We start from the raw sequence: 24,274 nt of genomic DNA, 5'->3' as shown, positions 1-24,274 counted from the left end.
AGACACCCCAGGCCATCAGATGGGCGAGAGCCACATGTGAGGAAAGAAACATGCGTTGCTCGCCGACACCACGCATGAGGACACTCCAGGGGGACGAGGGACGTAGAGGGGAGACCGAGGGCAGCAACACCATGGGCCACGGCGGCGCGCCGCATGGGGCCGCAGGGGCTGTCCTGGCGACTCGGGCCCTGTGAGGGGAGCTGCATGTAAACCGTTCAGTGGCTGTGCGGTGGAGGCTCCTCTGCAGGGAAAGAGAAGACAGAATGATTCAGTAAACACCCCGTTGGACGGGAAGCACGTTCATGCGACATGCAGCTGATAAAGGGATCAATATTCAAGATCTATTTTAAAGACTCATGCAGGTCAGCAGTAAGAAAAGATTGCCCGGTTAGCAGATACGCAGCAGAAATGGACAGATCCTTCCCCAAGAGGAGACCCAGAGGCCGAGAGACGTGAATGCTCATCGCCCCTGCGGGAAGAGGTGCGGACCCCACCTCGCTCCGAGAGAACCAAGCCCCCCAGCAAGCCGTGCTGGGAAGGGTGTGGAGGAAGGGCGCCTGCTGCAGCGTGGCTGTGAACGGAACGGGAGAAATCGTTGTGGGAAATGACCCGGATTTACCTTAAAAAGCTAAAAATGGAAATACGGCACAACCGGCAACCCCGCTCCCGGGCGGATTCCAGAGACCATGGAACCATCAATTTACAAATCCCTCAGCCCCACAGTGGTCACAGCAGCAGTGTGGACGACAGCCAGGACGGGCCAGCAGCGTCAGTGGACACTTGGAGCAGGAGTGTGGTAGCTGCGTGCCGTGGCGCACCACGCAGCCGGGGAAGAGAATGCCGTGCGTGAAATGCAGCTGTTTTCAACACGAAGGAGGGGGTCTGGGAGAGCCGTGCACGGCGCAGTAAGTCAGAGCAACAGGAGCAAACGCCGCCCAGCCAGCCACGCGAGGACGTAAGACACTTCAGAGACCAGAGGACGTCCCGAGCCCCGGGTTGGGGGGCAGAAGGGGCAGGGATGGGGAGCAGTGGTGGGAAACATAAATGGCAAAATAAGGGGAACAAGAAAATGCTCCCTGGGACAAGTTAGATGGGAAGTCGCTTCACCCTTCCGCCTGGTCTGGGAAGTCGCTGCACCACGATCAGGGACAGGACTGCATGTCCAGGGGGCTCTTCGGGGGCTGGAGAAGCTCGGGGTGTCAAAGCGCAAGCGCTCGAGCGCGTGTGCCCCTTGCTGGAGGCGGGGGGCCGGCAGGGACACTGACGGCGCCCTCTCTCCCCAGGCTTCTGCAGGCTGGTGCCCCACGCGCGCTCCCCGGGGACGTGGACCATCTATTTTGAAGGTGCCGACTACGAGAGCCACCTGTCGAGGGAGAGCTCGGAGCTGGCAAGTACCGCGGGGTGGGCGCCGAGGGGTCCGCAGCGCCGCCCACGGGCAGAGCGCCTTCCCGTCTCCTTTCAAGCCCCAGCTTGTGTGAACGTCTTCACCCGTAATTTATGCCGGTTTTTAGCGGTGGTGTCTGAACCGAAGGTCCTTTTAAAAATCGAGCTCATGCGCGCTCACGCGCAGCAGCCGCGACGCTGCCGGGTCTAGAAGCGAGTGCAAGTGGTCGGCTAATGCGTCTCACCAGAAAGTGGTTTTCTTTGGGAAAAGCATTTTCTTTCCGCGCTTCTGCCCTCTCGAAGCGCGTCGGGGCGCTGGCTGCCACCCAGTCTTTCAGCGGGGTCAGTCCCGGCACTGACTGCCGCTCGGTCATAAGGGACACTCCGCTTTGCTCCGCGGAGACTTTCCACCAAGTGAGGACACTCCGGCCTGGCAGAGCGGGAGCAGGCCCAGGGCCCGGCCCGCCCGCCTGGCGTGTTTGCTGTGTCCGTCCAGGGAGGTGCCGACACAGCACCGCTGCCTTTTGAACTGCCTGGTACATTTTATTTACTTCAAATATTTTTCTGTAACTGCCATTCTCGGCTCCCAAGCCAGTCACGGGGCCAGCGAGGGCCGAGCAGAAGTGAGCACACGTCTGTCAAGGCCGCCGTGGGTGACCTCGCTGTGGGCGTGGCAGTCGGTCGCCTGTGCCCTCGGCGCCAGAGTGCAGTGTGCAGGCCGCTGCTGGTCCCGGAAGGAGGGGCGAGTCTCCTCAGCGGGTAGGCCCAGGCTGGCTGTCCGGAGCCTCCACGTGGCCAGGCCAGGCCTCGCCTCGGACCCAGAGGAGAGAGGTGCAAGGCAGCGCCGCGGCCCTTGGGCTCCACAGCCTCCGTCCCGCGAGCGGCCCCTGACCTGAGCACGCCGTCAGCCGCGGTGTCTGCGCAGCGAGGGGCCGCCCACGGGGGTTGCGCCACCCCCAGCACTCCGAGTGGGTCCTCCAGAGGCGGCTCCTCCAGCCCCAGGTGACAGCAGCAGTTCCCCTGCCGGGCTTGGTAGGGACACTGCCTTGGAGGGGAGACGCCGGCGCTCTGCGCTCTGCGTGTGTGCAGGGCCCTCGGGAGCGAGGCCTTGGCTTTAAGCAGTTTTGACGTCCTCTCGTCTTGCTTCCCTTGAAGGGTGCTCTCTCTGGCTCTGGCCCTGGGCGGGCGAGTCGTGTTAGGGCCCTTGGCCGTGCGCCCTTGTGCGCCCCAGCGTCCCCTCCGCGCCGCTGTGGCCACGGTGGCCGCCTCGCTCCCATTCGTTTGCGACCGAGAGCCCCCCCCCCCCACCAGGCCTCACGCAGCCCCATCGGGGCCGCCCGGTGCCTGGCTTTGCTCCCTGCGTGGCCCTGCTGAGGCCGCCACTACCGAGAGCCAGAGGCGCGGGTCGCTTCTGTCGCTGCCCTCCCCATCGGGTGGAAAATGGGGCTCAGTTTCTTTGCAGAAGCCCGGGCACTTCTTCCTGGAGGTAACACAGGCAGATCTTTAGTTTCGCTCCCGATGATGCTGGGGGTGTGGTGGTGTAAGTTCGGCCCTGGGAGTGTCGTGTGGCCCAACGGCGCTCGGGGTCACCTGTCAGGCTCCTGGCGCGTGTGTCCCCCCTGCTCTCCCTGCTTCCTGGCAGCTTCCCCTCTCCACGGTGAAACAGCCTTTGATTCTGTCCTTAGACTCACCCGTTGAGGAAAGAGCCCGAAGTCATCACCGTGACCCTGAAGAAGCAGAACGGGATGGGCCTCAGCATCGTGGCGGCCAAGGTGGGTGCGACACTGCGGCCTGCGTGGGGCCGGCGCCTCGGGTGCAGCTGTGGGAGGAGCGTGTGCCTGAGGAGACCCGCGCCAGCCGGGTCATTCTCGCCTCTGGGAGGGCGGGGCCCCTGGCAGCAGGTGTGAGCGCCGTGGAGAGGGGCCAAGGGTGCCGCGCCTTGGGAAACTAAAGGCGCTGCCAGCCCCGTGCGTGGGCAGAGCCTGCCCATCCCGGCGGATCCTGTCCTCGGCAGGGCCTCCCCGCAGGCGCACGGCGATGTCCCAGGGGCGTGGACAGTGGCACCTGCCGCACAAGTGTGGACCCGCGTGGCCTGAGACGCGGGTCTCTGGCGCGGTGGCTGGCTGGGGTCCGTTTTCCTCCCACTCACCTGCAGTGTCTTGGGTCCGCGGGCAGCAGCATAAGGCCCAGAAAATCACTCACCCCGTGTCCCCAGTGCCGACCTCGCTGCTCATGCCAGGCAGCCAGCCCTGGTTGGCGGCCCCCCGAGTGCTGCAAGCTCGAGGCAGGGAGAAGGCTGGGGCTGCACCCCTGCCCCGAGAGCTGTCCCTCTCGCCCCCGCACGTCTGCCCCCGAGGCAGTGGAGGACATTGCCAAAGGCTTGGAGCCTAGCAGGGCAGGGCCTGCCTTTGCCACCCGAGAGCTGTGGGCCTGGCTGTGGAGCTCCCCTCTGCCTCTGAACCGTGGGGGGAGCAGGCCGGGGCGGCGGGGCGGGGCTGGCCCCTGCCTTGTACTGTGGGTCCGCTGGGGAGCACGTGCTGTCCTGCAGCCCAGCCCGAGGCCACTGATCCGGCGTCAGCCCGTAGCCCTGTGCTGGCCACGCGGTTTCCTGTCCTGCTGGCGCCGTGGTCTCTGTTGGCCCGTCCTGCGGCTCTCCCGATTGGCGTAGGGCTTGGCTGCGCACGCAGCCTGCGTCCCCTCTGCTGTGGCCGGCTGAGGGAGTCCAGGCGGCCTGGAAGGGTGGACCTGCAGTTTCCCTTTGCAGAAGTTGCTCTGGGAAAGTGTCTGTGCCGCTGCCTGCTCCTCTCGGACAGCCCAAGGCTTCCTGTTTAGTTTGGGTTTTAAGGTTACAAACAACTGCCTCCTTTTTATTTTTCCAGTTCTTTTTAAAGTTTAATAAAGTACAAAGTGCAGGCAAATCGGAGCCGCCTGGTTACGTAAGAGTCGGAGTGCTCCGTGGCTCTGGGTCGTGTTGATAGACGCCCTGCGGTCGCCGCGCCAGCGCCGTGTGGGCCCGCGCAGGCCCCGTGTGCAGCGCCCGGGGCCGAGAGGCCTCGGGCCGCGGGTCAGGATGTGGTTCTCCGTTGTCGGGAGGACCGAGCTGGCGGTGAGTCGAGCGCGGCGTGGGGGGCGGGTGGCTGCGGTGAGTGGGAGGAAGCCTCTCCCGGGCCCGCTCGGGCCTGTCCGTGAACGGGGCGGGGGTGGGGGGGCAGCGGCCGGCAGCTGCGCCCTCGCTGGCTGCTCTGTGTGTCGGAGCTGCCGGTTCTCAGGGGCCGGGCGGGCGCAGGGAGCCGGCCGCTCTCTGAACGGAGAGACAGCCCTGCCGTGAGTCCTGGAGCTCTGGGGTGGTGGCCACCGCCCTCGGCCACGTCGGGCAGGGGGCGGGTGTTCACACTCGGCCTTTTCTCAGAGTCGCCGTGAGGACGGCAATTAGAACGTACGGGGGTTGGTTCTTTTATTTTATTTGAAAATGGTTGCGGGAGGGAGGAGGTGCAGGCGTGGAGCCTGTGCTCCTGGCGCGAGGGGGCGGGAGAGGCCCCGGGCTGCGGGGAGGGGCGCGGGGGGAGCAGGGCCGCCAGTCTGAGTCTGAGCGGGGGCGCTGCTGGCCCTCCAGGCCCTCTCACGGCCACGTGGGAGAGACCAGCGAACAAACAAACGAGGTCAGGAAGTGCCGGTTCCTGCCGCCGGGGCGCCCGCGGTGGGGGCTCTTCCTGGCCAGCGCTGAGGTCACCGTTCGGCCCAGCGGGGCCCCGGGCCCAGCCCATCAATGTGGAGCATTCCTTGTGTTCTTGTTACAAAGATAAAACCAGATTATAGAAAAGAGTAATATTTGCTGACTTAATAATGGCTCGAGAGCTGGAGCTCTGAGCGCTGAGTTCAGACAGTGCTGACGTGACGGGAGCCGGCAACGTCGGGGCGGCTACTCCGGCTGCCTGTCCCCCCCGTGGGCGCGGCTCTGCTGGGCCGAGGCAGAGGGCGGCAAGGGTCACTCCCCTGGCCCAGCCTCTCCAGCTGCCCTCTGGGCAGTTGTCCCTTACTGCTGCCTGTCAGGTCACCAGGAGGCCCCAGGGCCACTCGCCCAGCCGGTCACTGCCTGAGCCCCAGCGTCTGCGATCCAGCCCCTGGCTGGGCGCCGGGGAGCAGAGGCCGGCCCAGCCTGCCCAGCAGCCCAGACTTGTGCGGCCCCGCCGTCCTGCTCCCCCGCGCTGGGGCCCCTGGTGGGAGCGAGTTGTGGAACTGGTTATTTCAGAGCTGAGGCAGTGAGAGCTCTCCAGAAGGAGGGTGCTTTACAGCGTTTCTGAAACCGGAGGCTAGCTTTTGTCGTTTTTGATTTAGAATGAACTTGGGGGACCAGGGAAGCGATTGCCCAGGCCGGTGGGCAGTTCTCCTGGGGCCTGGTGGCTTTTCCTGGCCCACTGAGGTCACCCCTATTGTCCCAGCGGCTCCCGGCAGCTCCCGGCACAAAGGCTGGCGGGCCCTCCTCCGCCCTGCCCTGCCCCTCCCTTCTTGTTGACTGTGCTGGGGAGGCGCCCTGCTGCGGCCGACTGTCCGCCACTGTCCGCTCCCACGGCGCTGAGCCCCGGCCTGAGGACTGCTCTCCCTCCCAGAGGCGAGAATGACAGTGAGGTACCAGCAGCCCCTCCCCCAGGCCCTGTCGCGTGCGCTTCCCCGGCCGCGTGCCCGGCGGCTTCTGCCTTTCGTCCTCCTCCTGGAGCCCTTTCTACCTGCTCTGACCCCTTCGCTCTCCTGCGGCGTCCCGGCTCTTTCCTCTCCTCTGGCTTCTTGGTCCTGCCTCCCCCAAGCACCCCCCTTCCACACCCACCTGCCCTTCCTCAGGAGGCGCTCCCCCTCCAGGTGAGGCCCGCCCGAGGCGGCAGCCCCTGCTGCTCTTAGGGACCTGGCTCCAGGCTTTCGTGGTCTCCCCCCCTCCAGTTGCCACCGCCGGGCGGGCCTGTTCCTCGTGCGCAGTCCGGGGGGTCGAGGGCCAGCTGCCCGCGGCGCAGCACCGTGGACACTGTGCTTCCTGGGGGACAGTGTGCCTGGAGGTTCCAGAACTCACTTCTAGCATTGAAGCTTGTGGGACTGAATTCAGAGATAATGTAGTGAAATTCGTGATTCCGGATGCCTTGAAACATGTCACTGCTTTCCAGGGACCTTCTGAAGAGGCTTTTGTTGAATGAGAGAAGGGTCATTCTGAACCGCTGCGCTTCCTGCTCGTTTCCACAGACAGCAGGGAGACCACAGGCGCGGTTCCAGACGCCAGCGTACGTGTCTGTAGGCTGCCTGGAAGGGGTGGAACAGAGAATCGGAGCTTACTTCTCCCGTCCGCAGGGAGGGGCTGCTGTGGCGGCGGGGAGGTGAAAGGTGGGAGTGTCTGGAAGAGCTTTGGGGACCACCTTGAGGGCACCTGGTGGAGATGAGTCCTTGTCGATCGAAACAGTGACGGGACTGGTTTGCAGAGGGGCAGCGAGCATCCTGGCATGAGGCCGCGTGCCATCCGCCCTGTCCCCGGTGGCATCCACCGAGCGGAGCCCAGAGTCTCGCAGACAACCCTTAGGCCACAGGCTCCGAGTCCTGGGGTGCTCTGCCGGCTCGCCCGGGTGGGGCGTCGGCCTGGGCACTGTCGTGTTACAAGGTCTTGCTGTTCTCGGTTGCCTGCCTGATCACACACTTTCTCCCAGAATAGGCAGCGTGTCAGCCACGTCACCCGAAAGCTGCTGTTAGCTGCGTGTAAAAAAGTTTAAAAGAAAAAGCAGTGAAACCAGCTTGTACAGCGTGTTGCTCCATCGCGCGTGGCGTGCCCAGGGCGCCGTGACGTGGCAAGAGCCGGTGCAGGTCCCCCCTGAGCCGTGGCCCGGCCGCGCTCACGCCTGGCGGGGGCTCCGGGCCGCTCAGCTCCCGCATGTGGCCTGTGGCCCGGGCCAGGCCGCGGTCGCAGAGCGGAGGGGCCTCCTTTCTCGGCCCGTTTCCCGGGGTGGCAGGAGAGGAGCAGAGTTGCCGTGAGTCAGCCTCGTAGGGTTAGATGGTTTTCTGCATCGCTGTTCAGAACGAAGGCCGCAGCTGAGTGTTTGTGACGTGAGTGAGTTTGCGGCCGCCCCGGGCAGCTGCCGGGCAGCCAGGGGCTGGAGGGCCCACACTGCGTCTCGTCCAGTCAGGATGATGTTTTAGGCGCGGCCGCGAGGCTGGGTGAAGACAGGGGGTCCCCTTAGGGTGTCAAATTTAGGGGTGTTTGGGTGAAAAGCCAAAAGTCTTCAGAGCGAGGGGCGCTGCAGTGGCTGATCTCCACGCCGCGCTGCTTTGCTGCGGCTGCTGCCAGGGTGTGGCTGGGCGTGTGTGCGGTGCGGGGGTCACACAGGCGCGCGGGGGCCGGGGCGTCTGCAGACAGGGGCGTCTGTGGGGGCTGAGACTGGCGAGATGGTGACGTGTGAGAAGGGAGACCAGTGATGGAGAGCAGGGGGTTGAGACCACGCCTCGGAGATTCAGCTGTCAGCCAAAGCCCGAGTACCCCCAAAATATTCTAGATCAGAATTTTTTGCTTGTGCAGTCTGCCCTGCACCCCGAGTGTTTTTTAAAAACATTTAGTTCACGGTGCACTGTTGGCGACGATGCGTTGTCACGAGGCCCTAAACCAGCCGCGGAGGTGACGGTGGGTGGGGGCTGGGCGGGGGCGCGGCCCGTGGGGCGTCCTTGGGGCTGAAGGACGTGACTGCACCTTAGGCCTCAGGTCCGCACCCGCCGCGGGGAGCCGCTTCTCAGGGCCGTCGTGGGGGTGACAGTGGGGTGCAAGTGCTGCCACCAGGCTGCGGGGGCCCGACTCAAGACCGGCACGCGGCCCACTGAGGGCACAGGACACTCGCCTCCTTTTGCTGCATCTCTCCGGCTGGGGCTTTATGGAGGAACGGCTCTCCCGTTGCGCTTGTCTCTCCTGTTGCAGTGGGAGTTCTTGTCTGTATTGAAAAGTAATTTCGAGCCCACCAGAAATGGGGGGGCCGGGCTTATTGTTTCAAAGTATCCGGTGTTTGCTGCGCTAACACCAGGAGACCGCGTCGCTGGCGTTGCTGCTGGACGCTGTCGGCGCCTCCTCGAAAGGCTGGTTTTCTCACCGGAGTCACAGGATCCTTCCAGAAGCCCCCGGGGTGTGGGCGTGGCCACCTGCCCGGAGCTGAAGCTCAGCGGGAACCTCGCTCTGATGTCATTGAAAGCCCAAGTAAGAAGCAGCTGTGCTTCGAGGGCCTCCTTGGCCGGCCGTGCTGCCGGGGTCCCGGGAGGAGAAGTGGGGGTCTCCAGCCCCAGCCGGAACGGCCACTGGACAGGGCATGGCCCTGAGGGTGGGGCGGTCTGTCCTGTCTTGTTCAGTGACTTTCGCTGAACGTCCATCGAGGAAGACCAGGCGGCTGCCCCGCGTCTTCAGGGCCTCGGGGCTCCGAGCCCTCCAGTCTCTGGTGGGTTTCTGTGTCTGAAGCCCCTGGCTTGCCCCGAGGCAGCTGTTCCAGGGTCTGCAGTCCCTTCTCAGGCCGCGGGGACGGACCCCAGGGAGGGAGCAGCCCTCTGCCTGCTGAGCGTGGCTGCCGGTGCGGGCCTGGTGTGCCCCAGAGCTCAGCCCCGGCCGGGCCACCAGTGTTTGCTGGGGCACAGCCGAGCCTCACAGCGGAGGGCAGGGCGGCGACGCCTGGCCCGTGAGGGCATCTGATTGGGGGCTGGCGCCCTGGAGTGAGTCCGTCGCGTGCCCAGGCTCCCGCAGGCCCAGCGCTGCCCAGGGAGCCAGGCCAGGGCACCCCTGCGGGTTGCTGCACGTTGGCTTTAATTTGAAATTCCAGCTTCACGTGAAGATACCGGCTGATACGCCGACGCTGGTGGTGGTTTTCTGTCGAAGACCAGTTCCGGCAGAATGTCGGGTCAGGTGTCCCTGAAAGGATGAGACGGCCGAGGCCAAACCTGAGGGCTGGGGCGGGGGGTGGGGGGGTGCGGCAGACGCCGACACTCTTATTTTGGTGCCAGCATCGGCTGCGGAGGGTCTCAGCGGGTCTTTACACGTTAAGGCCAGCGATGGGATGACATCATCGCATGCAAAACAAAAACAATCAGTACGTTCCTTTCCCATAGACGTTTTGGCGCCTACGTGTTTTTGGGAAAAGAAACGACCTTAAAAGTTGATAGATAATTAAAATTTAGACTCATGATTTCAGCCTAAACAACTCCGTGGGGCAGCGAGCAGTCCTCGGCCCCGCCTGTCGCCAAGGCTGCAGTGTCAGGAGACGGCGCTGTCCGCGTGGCCTGCAGCCAGAGGCCAGTTGCTTCCTGGTTATCAGTTATTAGAACTTTTTCCTACCTAGACGCTCCCGGCGGAATCAACGTTATGAATCATTTCAAGGCTTCTTTACGGAACGTCCATCTAAGGAAAACTGCGGCCAGCTCGGGGCTGCTCAGCGGGCACATGCCCGTGCACAGTGGTCATTTCCCATTGTCAAGTGGGCCCAATTATTCAGGGTTTCATGGTTAAGCAAGTAATTCTCTGTGCCACGTACTTACAATATTCTTAGACGTATCTTTTATTGCCCAATGTATTTACTGAGAGGTGCTTTTCTTACTATGACCAAGGACAAAAAACAAAGGGATGTTCCGTCTTCAGCCCCACGACGTGAGGCCCTTTTCTTAGCTGCTTGCCAGTGTCTGGCTGGCTGGGACAGCAAGGCCCCCGCAGCAGTTTTCTTTAATGGGAAAAGGAAGCGGCCAGGGCCAGGCCGCCCTGGTGCCCGGTGGGCGGGACCTGCGGCCCCCCACTCGCCACAGGCGCCTTGGCCCCTGGCTTTGAGGAGCGGGTTTTCTCACTTGGAGTCTGAGGCTGTGGACGTCCTGCTGCTGTCTGTTTAGTGAAGAGGCTGAGCTCCCCGGCACAGTGTTCGTGCGCCCGCGTGCTTTCTCTCTGCGTGGAAAGAGCCGGGCCCCAGCCTCGCCCAGCGCCGCTCCTTGCCCACTTCCACCTGTCTCTCCTCCCCCAGGGTGCTGGTCAAGATAAACTCGGAATCTACGTCAAGTCTGTCGTGAAGGGAGGCGCCGCCGACGTGGTCAGTACGCGGGCGCGGCTTGTGTGGCGCGGGCTGGCACAGGCCTGGGTGTCGTGGCGGCGCCTTGTCCCGAAGCCCTGGGGCACATTGCTGACGGCCCTATCCCTCCCTGCCCCTCGGCGCCTGCCTCCCGACACTGGCCCAGGATGGACGACTGGCCGCGGGCGACCAGCTCCTCAGCGTGGACGGCCGGAGTCTGGTGGGGCTCTCTCAGGAAAGGTACGCTTGTGTTTGCTCGGGGCCTCTGCGAGCGCAGGCTCTGGGCGCAGCTGACGTTTCCTTCACCCACAAATTGCCAGCTTCTAGCCTGGTCTGGAGCGGCTCCGTGCAGCCTGCAGAGCGCCCAGGCTCAGCGCTCCGATGTCTCACAGCATCGGCTCACCGGTTCTCGCGGGCGCGTGTCCTTGTGGGTGGTGGGCCTCGGTCAGTGCTGGTGCGGGTGGCAGGTGGCGTGCTCGCCCGCCCCCGCCGGACAGAGTAGGCCCTGAACTTCCTTTGCCTCCGGGGCGGCCCTCTCTCCCCAGGGCCGCAGAGCTCATGACCAGAACCAGTTCGGTGGTGACACTGGAAGTGGCAAAGCAAGGCGCCATCTACCACGGCCTGGCCACCCTGCTCAACCAGCCGTCCCCCATGATGCAGAGAGGTGAGGCCTGAGGCGGGCGAGTGCCCTGCGTGCCCGCCCCCCACGAGTGTCCCCAGGGACCACCTGCAGGGCGCTGGGCGCTTCACAGTCCTGGGTCCAGGGTCCAGGCGCGGCCAGCGCCCTAGCAGCCTGCTGTCACTCCCTAGGCCCCGTCTGGCCTCCCTCTGCGCAGGCTGGCGGGGCAGGCCACGCGGAGACCGTGGTCGGGTGGAGGCAGAGGAGGGCCAGTCAGCTGTGGGTCAAGTCCTCAGAGAACACGCGGATCTGCTCCTGGAGGGGCGGCGGTGGGCCGGCCTGCGCGCAGCACGCTGGCAGGGGCGCGTGTGCCGGGCCCGAGCTGGCCGACGCGCTCTCAGGTGGAAGCCCGTGTCCAGAGACACAGATCCCAGGTGTGGTCGCCGCCCTGCTGCGCGAGCACAGGAGCCCGGGCACCCGCGCCTGTGTCCGCTGAACCGTGCGGGAGCAGGACCTGCCTGGAGGCCGCACTGGAGCCCGGGCCCGGCTCAGCCTTTCGCCTTCCTCCTAGCGCTCAGCATGCCTGTCGGTCCCAGTCGGGGAGGGGCCGGGGGCTGCGGGAGGTCAGGGCTGGCGGGGCCCAGGGCCCTCCGCCCTGACAACCCAGAGCTGACCTGCTGTAAGAAGTGGGGGAAGTGCATTTATTTACCTTGGGCTTTAAAAAATGAGAACTTTTGCTACTTGAAATAGGTAAGTTCACGTGAAAGTCAACTTTGAAAAAGTGCTTTTTCCACCAGCTCCAGTAGAACGTGGCGTTAAGACTTGTGCGTCCTCAGGGAAGTCCTCCCTGACGTGGAGATGCTGTTCGTTCTGCTCGAAAGATCTCCCTTTGGGAACCTTCGGTGTTTGAAGCCACGTCTTCTCAAACTGAGCGGGGTGCTCAGAGCGGCCCGCACCCCTGACGCGCCCCCGCGCCTTCCCTTGCAGTTTCAGACCGTCGTGGCCCAGGCAAACCCCGGCCGAAGAGCGAAGGCTTTGAGCTCTACAACAACTCCGCGCAGAACGGGTCCCCCGAGAGCCCCCAGCTGCCCTGGGCCGAGTACAGCGAGCCCACGCGGCTGCCGGCCGACGACAGGCTCGTGAAGAACAGAGCCGACCACCGCTCCAGCCCCAACGTCGCCAGTAAGCGCCCGCCCTGTGCGGGGAGCACCGCCCGCCGCCCTGGGGGGCGGGCAGACTCCTGCGGGAACGCCGCGGCCATCCCACTCCCGAGGGCCGCGCGGGAAGGAGCGCGGGGTGTGGGCGGACACTCGTGCCCAGGCTGCCGTGTCGCTGTCCAGCCACCCTGGATACGCTTCAGCCTCTGGTCATGGGTCAGGCTGTTGGCCCTGGCGCTGCGATCCGGGCCCCAGAAAGCACCCGCTCGCCTGTGCCCCGGGACGCGCCGTGTGGGTGCCCCGCCCGTCGGGACCACGGGGGTCGCGGGCTTAGCCGTCCTCTCTTCTCCCTGACTCCACAGATCAGCCTCCCAGCCCCAGTGGGAAGGGCCCACCCGCCCCCGGAGCAGCCAGGATCACGTCCGTGTCCACGGGGAACCTGTGTGCAGAGGTCGGCAGATGAGCCAGCTCGTCTCGCCCCCAGGCCCGTGGCGCCCGTCTTCCAGCGGGTGGGGGGTGCGCGGCGCTCGGCCCGCTCACGCGCGATTCTCGGCGTCGCGTCTCCGTGTTCTAGCGCGACGGGCGCAGTGGCGGAGACGGTTGCGTCTGGGCAAAGCAAAGCGGTTTTCGCTACCCTCCGTGTGAGACAGACGCTTGTCGTTTCTAACCGTTGTTCAAGTATTTGCCGTATTTTTAAAACGGCTCTTTGGGATTCTAATTCTCCCACTGTCCAAACTGAGGACTCTTCCTCCCGTGCGCAGGAGCAGACGCCCCCACCCAGACCCGAGGCCTACCCCATCCCCACGCAGACCTACACCAGGGACTACTTCACCTTCCCGGCCGCCAGGGCCCAGGACCGCTCGGCTCCGCCCGCCACCCAGTGGCCTAGTTATGAGGAAAAGGCCCTGGCGCACCCGGATGGCAGCCCCACCGCCGCCGCCCTGCAGGTGAGGCCGCAGCCTGGATCACCACCCCGGGGCGGCGGTGGGGGGCCACCCGAGGCTTCTGGGCAACTCTGCTGTTGCTCTTTCTCTCTGGTGGCTTGGGCTGGAGTCTGGAGAGAGGGCGGCAGGGAGCGCACGACCGTGAGGAGCCCCTGTTCTCGCGCTGAGAAATGCCACCAGCCGGGCCGAGAGCTCCCCGCGGTGCCCGCAGAGCCTCTGGCTGCCGAGGGCTGAGGCTGTGGCCGCCCCCTCCCCGCGGCACCGAGGACCCCCATAGCCACTCCGGGATCTGCTGCCCCCGGGGAGGATGCGTGCGTGGGTCTGCAGCCCTGTCCGCGGGAGCAGTGACGTGCCGTGTCCTCTCCCCGGGCAGCGCGCGGCGCACTCGCAGGAGGAGCTCCGGGACGACCTCGCCTTCCCGCTGGGGCGCAGGGGCGACAGCGACGTGTGGGTGAACCCCAGCTCCTCCCTGGGCTCCAGCGCGTGCAGCCAGGAGCACCTGGCCCCCTCCTCCAAGGCGGGCACCCCGGCCTCCACGCTGACCAAGAGCGGGCCGGGCCGCTGGAAGACCCCCGGGACCGGCGCCCCGCCCCCGCCCTCCGACCTGCCCCCGCCGCCCCCGCCGCCCCCCGTGCGCTGCCCGAGTGACTTTGACGGGGCCCCCCCAGATCTGCCTCTGCCCCCGCCGCCTGCTCCCGGCCCGCTGGGCCCCCCGGCGGCCCCCGCCCAGGCCCAGGCCCAGGCCCAGGCCGCAGAGCGCAGGAAGCGCGAGGAGCAGCAGCGCTGGTACGAGAAGGAGAAGGCGCGGCTGGAGGAGGAGCGGGAGCGCAGGCGGCGGGAGCAGGAGCGGAAGCTGGGGCAGATGCGTGCGCCCCCCGCGCCCGGCCCCGCGCCCGGCCCCGCGCCCGCGCCCCTGCTGAAGCCCGAGAAGCCCCCGGAGACGGTGATCCGGGAGCTGCAGCCCCAGCAGCAGCCGCGCACCATCGAGCGCCGCGACCTGCAGTACATCACCGTGAGCAAGGAGGGGCTGGCCTCGGGGGACAGCCTGTCCCCCGACCCCTGGAAGCGGGACGCGCGGGAGAAGCTGGAGAAGCAGCAGCAGATGCACATCGTGGACATGCTGAGCGCCGAGATCCAGGAGCTGCAGGGCAAGCCGGAGCGCAGCGCCGAGGACAGCGACCGCCTGCGCAGGCTCATGCTGGAGTGGCAGTTCCAGAAGCGGCTGCAGGAGGCCAAGCAGAAGGACGAGGACGACGAGGACGACGAGGACGACGACGTGGACGCCTTGCTGCTCATGCAGCGCCTGGAGGCCGAGCGCAGGGCGCGGGTGAGGGCCGTGGGGGCGGAGGGGCCGGAGGGGCCGGAGGACACGCGGTGGGCCAGCGCCGCTGGGGGCCAGTTAGAGCCGGAGCAGGTGGGCGGGTTTTCTTCCTAAGGGGCCAGAAAGTAAATTCCTCAGGCCTCCTGGGCCGCAGGGCCCTGTGCCCCACGCCCGGGCACCCTGCAGGCCGGCACCCCCGCCGGCCCTGGCCCGTCCCCAGCACGGCGAGGGGAGAAGGTGACCTCTGCTCGGGCCTCCCCGCTGCGCGGGCCGGGCCGGGCCGGGCCGGGCGGGGCCGGCTCGCTCTGGAGACGCGGGGCCTGCGGGTGTTCTCGACGCCCCCCGTCGCGACAGCGCTTGTTCCTGCCGTGTGGGACACGCGGAGAAAGGTAACGTCTGTAGCGGTTTAGCGCAGCCAGTGGCGAAAATGCCCAGCGAAAGGCGGAAGGAGGCTCTCGGCCGCCCTCCCGGGAGAATCGCCGCGGAGCCTCGCGCTTTACTCCTTTCTTTCCTTTTTGATCGAATATTCTAAAGGCCTTTTCACGTCGTGGATTTTCTTTAAAATTCCACCTTCCGGCGTGAAGCCTGGACGCCACACCAGCGACGGTGGTCGCGGCCACTCTCCCGCCCGGGCGGCCCGGCAGCGGGCGGCGGCCCAGAGCCTGGGGCCCTCAGGGCGGCCTCTTCCGCCCGCGCCGGCCGCCACCCGTGTTCTCGGCCGGTGCTGAACCGACCCGCCCGTCCCTCAGGCGAGGGCCACGGCCGGCTGTTGCCGTCCCGCGGGGCGTCCAGCAGGCCCCGCGGGAGGGCCGGCCTCGCCGTCCCGACGGTTTTCTTTGAAGGAGCCTGTTTTAAACGGCTGGTGCCGAGTCTCGTGCGGCACAGGAGCTCCCGAGAGGCCGCCGCTTTGCGGGCAGAGCCCAGCCCTGCGCCAGGCCGCGCCGCGCGGGAAGGACGGCCCCTGGAGTTAAGCCCTGACGCCAGAACCGGGGTCTGTGTGAAAAAGCAGGCGTCGTTCATGTTTTGGGGCGACCCTGTCAATGACAGAAGAGCCGGCGGCTCCGCGAGGACCCCCGCACTGTCCTGCCGGGCGGCCCCGCGTTCGCGGGGAGCGCTCTGTCCAGACAGCCAGAACCCCGCGTCCCGCGGCCTCTGCGCGAGAAGCAGCGTGTGCGCAGGGGTTTCCGTGACCGCGTAGCTCCAGCCGCCGCGTGTCTCTCGACTCGCGGTCGGGTTAACGTCTCAGTCCCCGAGGAAGAGTCGGGAGCTGACGTCCTCCGTGTACGTGTCTAACGCGGGAGCTCGCCTGCCCGACGCCCGGCGGACACTTGTCTGTTCTGAAGCCTGGAAGTCAGCCTGGGGTCCCGGCTGCCCCTCGGGGAGCCCTCAGCGGCGGCGGCTGAGCTGGTGGAGGGACAGGGCTAACCCGAACCCGTTTCACACCTCACCTTTCTTTTCTCCCTCTCTGTCGCCTGCAGCAGACTGCTCTGCCAGCAATCTCTGTTCTAGATTTGGTATGTCCTCGTTTCTTTGCCTTCGGTCCTTCCTCCTGTCCTGACCTCCTTCCTCCGTCGTGCTGGTGTGTGTGCGAGGGCGTCCGGGCCGTGGCCCAGTGTGGTGGCCTCGCGCCCGCCTCTCCGTCCCTTCTCGTGTTCTGTTTGTTCATGGTTTTGACCTTTTCTCTGTGTTAATCATAAGTTGATTCTGCGCATCTCACGTGGGCGTCGGCGCACGCGCACCTGAATTTTGCGACAAATGACCTATTTTGTTCTTGTCGCTGAACGGGCCTGCCCGTGCGGGGGCCCGGGGCTGGGGGGGCCCAGATCCCTGGGCGGTGCTTGCGGCCCCAGCGGAGGGGGCGCCGTCCTGCCTGAGTGAGCCCTGACCGGCGGCAGCCCTGGCGGCCCCTGTCTGGGCCAGCACTGAAGTGGCCGAGGCGCGCGTCAGAGGTCTCGGGGCCCCTGGTGCAGGCAGCTGGGACTTCCTGGGCCCGTTCCCCCAGTGACAGCCCCGTCTTTGAGGGGGGACGTCACGGCGGCAGCGTCCCTCCAGAGCACCCTCTCCCGGACGAGTCGCCCTCCATGGGGACTGGAGGCATCTTCTCTGGACTTGATGTCGTCCCGCTGCGGGTGAGACGCGGCAGCTGTGTCTCTCCTGCCTCCTGCTGCGTGCCGGGCGCGGCCCCGCCAGCTGGGCAGCTCTGGCGGAGGCTGTGTGCTGGCAAGAGCCCGTGAGTCCGCACCAGGCTTTTCTTTCACAGAAATAGCTCATCACTTTTTTTCTCTGAAAGATGGTGATTCCCGGCATTCCCACGGATCTCGACTGCCACACCTCAGGCCCCTGCAGCAGCCTCCCCTGCCGGGGCAGAGCCAGGGCCTCCTGGCCTTGTGCGGCGTTGGAGCCCCTGGGGCTCCTTGTGGGTGCGATGGGGGGTGAGGCTGGCACCTTGCCAGGTCCCAGAAAGGAGGTGAGCCTGCAGCTCCCCCAGGAGCCCGGGGCCCAGCGCCACCTGCCGCCTACTGTCTGCCACCTCCCGGGCGTCTGCTGTCCCCACTGACACCCTCACTCAAGACCCCGTGCAAGCCTCCGGGCTGAAGACTCCCTGCCCGTCCTGCTGCTCACGGGTGCCGCCTCAGCCTGCCGCTGTGCTCTTCCAGGCCACCCTGTGGCCTCCCGTGCAGTGCTGGTCCGCACCTCAGCTCTCCAGGAGCCCCAGGGGCCCGAGGCCCTTTCCTGCCCGCGTTCACCCTTCCTCATGGTGCCCAGCCCTCTAGAGAGCGCTCCCCCCACCATGTACCCGCCTGCCGGTGGGTCAGCAGGCGTCCAGAGGCAGCCGTGTGTGCTGGCGCGGGGGTGGGGGGGCGGGGGGCTGCCTGTGTGCCCACTCCTGGCGGCACGGGTTGTGCAGGGACATGTCCAGTGTTCAGGGGGTCAGCCAGCACCCCGAGACTCTGGGCTCCACAGGCTCCTCCTAGGGGCCCCTCCACTGGTGTCCCAGGCTGCGACCGTGTGGGCAGCCCGCGGGCAGGCTGCCAGTGCCTGCAGGGAGGCCCGAGCCGGGGAAGCAGCGGCCTTCGTACCGGCCCGGAAGGCCCAGGGCCTGCGGACAGACGGCCCCTGGGAGGGGAGCAGGTGGGCGTGAGTGGGGAGTCCGGCATCCTGCAATGCCGCCACCCCGCCCCTCCTGCCTCTGCCGCGCGGACTGGCAGCCCCCGGGCCGCGGGCCCAGCTTCGGAGGGGCCGCCGGTCGCCCTTAGCTGGGAAGTCGGGAGCAGGCCAGTGCCGCGCGTCCCAGGAGGACTTGTCCTGCTGCCGGGCATCCCGGCCAGCCCTGCGGCGGGCGACAGAGTGGTGTTCGCGGGCCTCGCGCTCACAGGCCCGGGTCCGCTCGGTGGGGAGGGCGAGGAACGGGGCCCGGCCCCGGGATTGTCACCGCGAGGACGTTCCCTTTCCCAGGAGAGAAACGCGTCAGTACGTCGTCGTGGGGCCAAGTCACGGACACAGACCTCGGTGTCCATCTCGGGGACGGGCCGTCCGTGGCCACCCTGGGGCTGCCCGCGCATGCCGCGGGGGTCCCCGCGCCTCCTGGGCTCTGCGGTCTCCGCTCGCCGTCGGCGCTGCGGGTCCATTCTGAGCTCCTGCAGACGCGGCAGCTCAAGGCTTTTCTTTGACTTAAAACCAGGAACCGTTGCCTTGCAGCTCAGCGGCCGCGGGAGAGTCTGCCGTCCCGCGCGGCGCCGCTGGGAGCTGGGAGGGGTGGAGGGTTCATCTCTGCTTCCTGCTTTTTTGTGGGGGGCGGGGGGAGAGCATCGCGCGGTCAGAGCACAAAGCTGGAAAGGGAGGTGTGAAGCCGCCCCCAAGGGGAGGGGGCTGACCCCGGGGGCGGGGCCCTGAACACGGCGGGGGCACGGGAGGGGCTGACCGCCGCCCCGCCGGAGAGCAGGGTCTCCGGAGGACACGCCCGGCGCCGGGCCGCAGGCGCCTCCGTGCTGGGACCGGGACCGTGACGGCGGCTGTGACTGTCGCCTTCTGTAAAAGGTGCTCCGCGTGCGGGAGGCGCCTCGCCGGCTCTTCAGCGCGAGCTGCCTTCCGCGCTCGGAGCTTGTTTTCCTGAGGCGGAGGGGCTCGCCCCGGCCCGCGCGTGCCGTGCCGGGCGCCGGAGGGCCGCTTGGGTCTCCCCGCGGTCCCTCTCTGCACGTAGCGTTGTTAGTTGTGGCTTCACGGCGTCTTTCGTTTGGGGGCTGCTGCTCCTCGGCTGTCTGGCGGCTCCTGAGTTCTGGCGACGCGGCCGTGGGCGTGGGCCCCGCGGGGGGGGGGGGGCCCTGGCGTCCCCGCCTCGGCTGCTGCCGCTGCCCCACGCCGCTCTCCCCCCGCCCCCGCCCCGACTCCTTCTGCCTCAGGGAGCGAAGGTGTCTTCTCTAGAAGCACTTCTGGTTCTGGAACGGCGTCACCGTGAGCCGGCAGCCGGTGCTCGTGTAGCACCCGCTAACCCGCTGCTTCCCCGCGAGGCCCGCTCTTGTTTCTTTAGCAGTCCGGCGAGCGCGAGAGCCTGGGTTTTGGGGGGTTTCGGTCCAGGCAGACACCGTTTGGGCCAGAAGCCGGCGCTTCCCGTGTGTGCTCTGAGCAGGTCCTGGGCGAGGGCCCGTGTGTCCGCCTGGCCTGTCTGCCCTGCGGCGCGGAGGGTGTGGCCGGGCCGAGGCCGGGCCGGCGAGGGCGGGTGTGCTGGCCTGGTGGCAGAAAGGCGGGTCCTGGGGCCGGGAGAGGACGTGGGCGGGTCGTTCCCGGGCGTGTTCGGGCCGAGGTGGGCAGGAGCGGGGAGGGAGGCCCCGGCCGGGGGCGAGGGCCAGCGCTGCCCTCCCGGGGCCCAGCTCGCGTCGCCGGGGTGATGGGCGTTGAGCGTGTTTGTCAGCCGGGTTCTGTCTCTCCGCGCGTCTGTTTGTCCCTCTTCGCCTCGGGTCTGTCCGTGTGAGAGTCGTGCCTGTCCTGTGGCGTGTGAGGCCCTCGTGTCCTGGGCCGCGCAGGCGGTGCCGGCCCGGGCGGGCGCGTGTCCTGGCGTCTGCGCCTGTGTGTGCCGTGGCGCGCTGTGGCCGTGGCGCTGTGGCCGCACCGACGGGGCTGCTGTTAGTTACAGGACGAGGAGCGCCGGCGGCGGCAGCAGCTGGAGGAGCTGCGGAGGCGGGAGGCGGAGGACCGGGCCCGCCAGGAGGACGAGCGGCAGCGCCAGGACGACGAGCGGCGGCGCCAGGACGACGAGCGGGCCAAGCGCGACGCCGAAGAGAAGGTCCTGGTCCTCTAGGCCGTAGCTGGCTGGGCAGAGGGGCGGGCGCGTCCTGGGGCGCGAGGCCGGGGCCTGGGTCTGGCTCTGCTCTACCCACCTCTCCTGTCTGCTGGGCCCTGCGCGGAGCTCTCTCGGCCTGACCTCGGGCCCCGGCCCGGCCGGCTCCCCGGGTCTGTCTTTCCCGGCCCAGGCAGGCCTGCCGCGGCGCAGGTTCAGCCCTGCTCACACGGGGTGCAGCTGTGGGGCCGTGGGTGCAGCGGGGCCCGGGGTGACGCCTGCGCGTTCCCCGCCGATGCCCAGAGGCTCCTCCCTGCTGGCCGTGGCCAGTGGAGGTTCGGGGCTGTCTGTTCCGTGTGTGGGTTTTCTCATTCAGGTTGTCCTAGCTGCATCTTCAGACGCCAGCTGGCCTCACTGGTCCCGGGTGGACACGGCGGCGCCACCTGTGCGGCCCACGCCGCGGTGCCCCAGGCCCCGGCCGCCTGCCGCTGGCCGCCGCGTCCCTTCTGTGAAGGTGGAGGCGCCGCACGGCGGGCAGCTTTCGTTTTTATTGCTCCTCCTCTGCACTAACTCACGGTGCCCCGCCCGCCCAAGACTGCGTGGGGGCCTTTCGTGGCTTGTGGTCTGGCAGGGACAGGCCAGCGGCGACCTGAGGCGGCAGACGTGCACCCGCGTCTCTGCGCAAGAGCGAGCAGAGGAGGGGCGCTCGGGCGCGGAGACCGCGGCCTCCCTCGCGCCGCCGCCCCTCCACTCTCTTGCCACGCGGCTTGTGGGCAGGCTCAGCCGGGCCCCGCGTGCCAGCTGTGGGGTTGGGGCGCCTTGCCCGAGGGCGAGTCCCGACCTGGCCCTCCCTCAGCCTTCCTGGTGTCCACCGTGCTCCTGCTGCGTGCACAGCCCGGCCCTCCAGGCCAGGCCTGTGGTCAGGTTGCCCGCCCTGCGCCCTCGGCCTGTGGGCGGCGTGGGGACGGCTGCTGCCCTCCAAGCCCTCGGCGGATCCGGTGTCCCGTGCGCTCCCAGCCCGTGCTGGCATCGCGTGCACTGTGGCCAGTCACTGCTTCCGTCCCTGAGCGGCCATGCCAGACACGCCGAACATCCTGTTTTCAGGCAGTGTCCGTGGACGGGCTTGCTTGGCGCAGAAACGTGCTCGCTTGCGTGTCGGGTGGCGTCTTCGGGACTTGCGCCTCTGTGCCTGCTCCTAGCGTGCCCGCGTGCGCCCCAAGCACCGTCAGCAACTGCTGTTCCTGTAATTTCTAAGATTCCTGGTCCCTCCACTGAAAAGCCACGCGGGTCATTCCAGATTCCACTTCCCGCCCCGAGCGAACTCTGGTTTTGTGTAGAAAGTACGTCAGGACGTTTTCCTGCAGGACCTGGCGGACCCAGTAAGAACAGAGAGGCGGGTCCCGGGGCTGGGCCTGCCGCGTCCCCTCCAGGAGGAGGCGGTGACTGGCGCGAGGCCAGAGTCCCCGGAGGCGTGAGGAGGAGCAGGGGCCGCGACCTCCACCCTGCGCCAGCCAGCGGGGCCCCCGGGTGGGCTCCGGGCCTGAGGCCCCGTCTAACTCCCCCGTTTCCTGCTTCTCGCGTCCCAGCGCCTGTCCGTGTCGAACCAACTGTGCTGTTGCCTTTTTCCATGTTAAAATCCCTTGAACGCTGTCGCCTGTGGTCTGTGCACCTGTGTCGGGGCGGGGGGCTCCTGCCCCCGGGGGCCGTCCTGCCGCCTGGGGGCCGCCGAGGCCTGGGGGCGCTCGGGCAGGTGCGGCTCTGGGACGGTCGCGGCGGTGGTGGATGGTCGCGGGCGCTCCCCGAGGAGCTGGACGCAGGCGGGGCTCCCTGCGCCGCGAGGCCGCCAGCCCGGGAGCCACGGGGCCCGGCCGGGTGGGGTTTGGTGTTTGTCCTCAGCGGTACAGGTGAGTCACCTCCCTGCCGAGGCGGAGGCGGGTCGGGAGAGCCGGGAGGAGCAGAGCCCAGCGCGGCCAGGCGAGGGAGGGCGGTCGCCGCCTCAGGAGTGGGGTGTGGGGCTGCTCCCCCTGGGGCTTCAGTGTCTTGCGGGGCAGGTGCGGGGCCGGTGGGTGCGCGCGAGGCCCGCGACCTCTGACCTCACCTGGCGTGTCCTCCCGCAGAGGCGCCAGGAGGACGGATACTACAGCCGCCTGGAGGCCGCGCGGCGCCGGCAGCACGACGAGGCCGAGCGTGGGGAGCCGGGCCTGGGCCGCCCCCCGCTGCCCCGGGGCTACGGCCCCCCCAGCCCAGGCCCCCCGCCCCCCCCGCCGCAGCGCGGCGCCTCCTACCTGCAGGCGCAGGCCCTGTCCCCCGACTCGCTCTACACCGCCAAGTTCGTCGCCTACGAGGAGGAGGAGGAGGAGGAGGAGGAGGCAGCGGCCGGCAGCCCGGCAGGTCAGGACGCGCCCGCCCGCCGCAGACCGTCCCCCGGGCGCCCGCCCGCCGCCCCTAGGCCGCGCCCCGTCTCCGATGGCATCGTCCTCGCCAGGTCTTCCCCGCCCCCCTCGGCCGGGGCCCACGGCGCCGCTCGCCCCGCAGGCGCACCCCTGCCCCCGCCAAAGCCGCCAGGCCTCCCGCAGCTCGGGGGGCCCCGAGGGAGAGGTAACCCCCCGCCCCCGCCACGGCAGCCGCACCCCTGCGCTTTGGCCTTGGGTCTCACGCTCGCAGCCGGCGCGGAGCCTGCCCGCCTGGGTCTCCTCCGGGGACGATCGGCCCCCTGATTTCACGCCTGAGAATTAAGCCCCGCGTCTCGATCACGGCCCGGCGGCCTCCCTCGGCCTCAATCAGCGGCGTCCGGGCGGCGGCCTCTCCGCCCTCCGCGCCCCAAAGATGATTCTCTGTCCGCTGGCGCATCACGGTGCGGGGCGCGTGTTCCTCACTTGACGCGCGCGGGGCCTCCTGTCGGCCGGGCGGGTGGCAGCGGCTCCCGGGACGCCCCGGCCAGCGGCGCCCCCCACCCGGCCGGGCAGGCGGACCCCAGCGCCATCCCGCTGGGCCTGTCGGTGTTCGGTCAGCAGCTGTGTCCGCTGGTCGCGGCTTCATCTGAAAGGTCTTGTTCTCACGGTCATGGTCGTTATTCCGAAGGAAAAGTCGGCGCATCTCCCGGAAGGGGGCGCCTCAGGCTTGGGATTTGTTCTTCGTCTTTGGGCCTCATTTGCCCGTCACTTCAATGATTTTGTAAAAAAAAGTCTGTGGGCAGTGCCCGAGTGGCTTTGCTGACCACTGAAGTCCATCCCCTGTGGACTTTTCTTCTGAGTTAATGATCGTGACCTTCTCGGGTGGCCTTTTAGCTGCGGCTCCTCGGACATCCCGCCCTCCCTGGGCCTGGCGCTCGTGGGCACTGCGATGGGCCTCGGCGGGAGGTGCGGCCAGCCCGGCCCCGCCTCGCCACGCCCCTGCCCAGGAGGGCTCTGCAGGTAACGCACCTCAACTTTGACTCTTTCTTTCACGGCAAAGGTCCAAACTCCTACATGGGATCCACGGGGACTCTTGCCGGTGCCCACGACGGTCATCGCGACTCGCGGGAGAAACTGTCTAAAAGGTACCTCCGCCGCGGGACGGGCAGACCCGGGGGACTCGCAGCAGGTTTGCGTCCGCAGCTGGACTGCGGGTCCGGGCCTCGGGCCGGCCTGGGTGGTGGTGTGACGCCGGCCGGCGGGCGGGCGCTCTCCTTCCGCGGCTGGTGCCCCTGCTGCTCCGCCGGGGTCCAGGCGGCTGCGGCGGGTGTGTCCGCCCAGCCCCCGGCTCGGCCTGAGAGCCCCGGGTGCGCCTGCTGGAGAGCCCCGGCGGCCTCTGTCGTGGCGCACCTGGGCTGGGGGGCGCTGCCGAGGGACCCCACCGTGGGCACGCCGGCCGGGGCGCGGCTCTCCGGGAGGCCTGCCGGCCGTGCATGAGCTGTTCCTCTGGCCCTGACCGCGCTTCCCCCACGCAGCCAGGAGGCGGGTCTGCCTGGAGCCCCCGAGAGCCTGACGTTCCGAGAGCGGCAGCGGCTCTTCTCACAAGGCCAAGACGTGTCCAATAAAGTGAAGGCCTCGCGGAAGCTGACGGAGCTGGAGAACGAGCTGAACACGAAGTGAACGGGTGGAGGGTGGCGGCACCCGGGAGCGGGGGAGGGGCGCCCTGTGCCGCCTCCAGCGCTGCTTTTCCCAAACACGGGGTTCAGTGGTGCCCCGACCCCAAGAGATTATATTTTGCCGAGATTGCCATTTATACGCCCTAAAGAGTCTGATTCCTCGTCGCCTGACTTACACGAAGAAGCCTTGGCTAGCGGCTTAGGAGTCTGAAGCGGAAGGGGCAGGGCGAGGGGCCGGGCCGGGCACCTGGCGCGGCTGCCCACTCCCACGGAGCCCAGGGTCTTCGCCGAGACGGGCGCGCGGCCACGCGGCGGGACAGCGGGGCCCACGCCCCTGTAGCGCCTTCTCAGCGTGTCCAGGCCCCGCTCCTCAGAGGACGCGCCCTCCCGACCGGCTCTGAACGTTTGGTTTTTAAGACTTCTGCCGGGTAGACAGCTGCGAGGATTTCAGCTTAAGGAATT

The 24,274-nt window shown here is 67.7% G+C and overlaps 1 protein-coding gene across 3 annotated transcripts in view; it reads left to right on the top strand.

Moving 5' to 3' along the window:
* The window catches only part of AFDN (afadin, adherens junction formation factor), a gene marked incomplete at its 5' end in the record, with an annotated part of 67,601 nt that extends 43,554 nt beyond the window's left edge, over nucleotides 1-24,047 (top strand). For 2 of the 3 annotated variants that reach the window (XM_084228517.1, XM_084228518.1), the window contains 13 exons: nucleotides 1,284-1,387; nucleotides 3,069-3,155; nucleotides 10,383-10,448; nucleotides 10,594-10,667; nucleotides 10,973-11,091; nucleotides 12,034-12,228; nucleotides 12,566-12,654; nucleotides 12,965-13,150; nucleotides 13,521-14,474; nucleotides 19,594-19,749; nucleotides 21,861-22,122; nucleotides 23,197-23,281; nucleotides 23,672-24,047. In XM_084228517.1, the coding sequence (XP_084084643.1) occupies nucleotides 1,284-1,387; nucleotides 3,069-3,155; nucleotides 10,383-10,448; nucleotides 10,594-10,667; nucleotides 10,973-11,091; nucleotides 12,034-12,228; nucleotides 12,566-12,654; nucleotides 12,965-13,150; nucleotides 13,521-14,474; nucleotides 19,594-19,749; nucleotides 21,861-22,122; nucleotides 23,197-23,281; nucleotides 23,672-23,816 (2,522 nt within the window). In that variant the 3' untranslated portion in view covers nucleotides 23,817-24,047. Of the gene's footprint in view, nucleotides 1-1,283; nucleotides 1,388-3,068; nucleotides 3,156-10,382; nucleotides 10,449-10,593; nucleotides 10,668-10,972; nucleotides 11,092-12,033; nucleotides 12,229-12,565; nucleotides 12,655-12,964; nucleotides 13,151-13,520; nucleotides 14,475-19,593; nucleotides 19,750-21,860; nucleotides 22,135-23,196; nucleotides 23,282-23,671 lie in introns of all 3 variants that reach the window. The other variant, XM_084228516.1, reaches the window with a different exon arrangement.
* Between the last annotated feature and the right edge of the window lie 227 nt (nucleotides 24,048-24,274).

The sequence above is a fragment of the Talpa europaea genome (genome assembly GCF_964194135.1).
Source record: "Talpa europaea genome assembly, chromosome: 2".
NCBI classification, from domain to species: domain Eukaryota; kingdom Metazoa; phylum Chordata; class Mammalia; order Eulipotyphla; family Talpidae; genus Talpa; species Talpa europaea.
The sequence above is the reverse complement of the archived record's forward strand: the minus strand, read 5'-3'. Positions and strand labels throughout refer to the sequence as shown.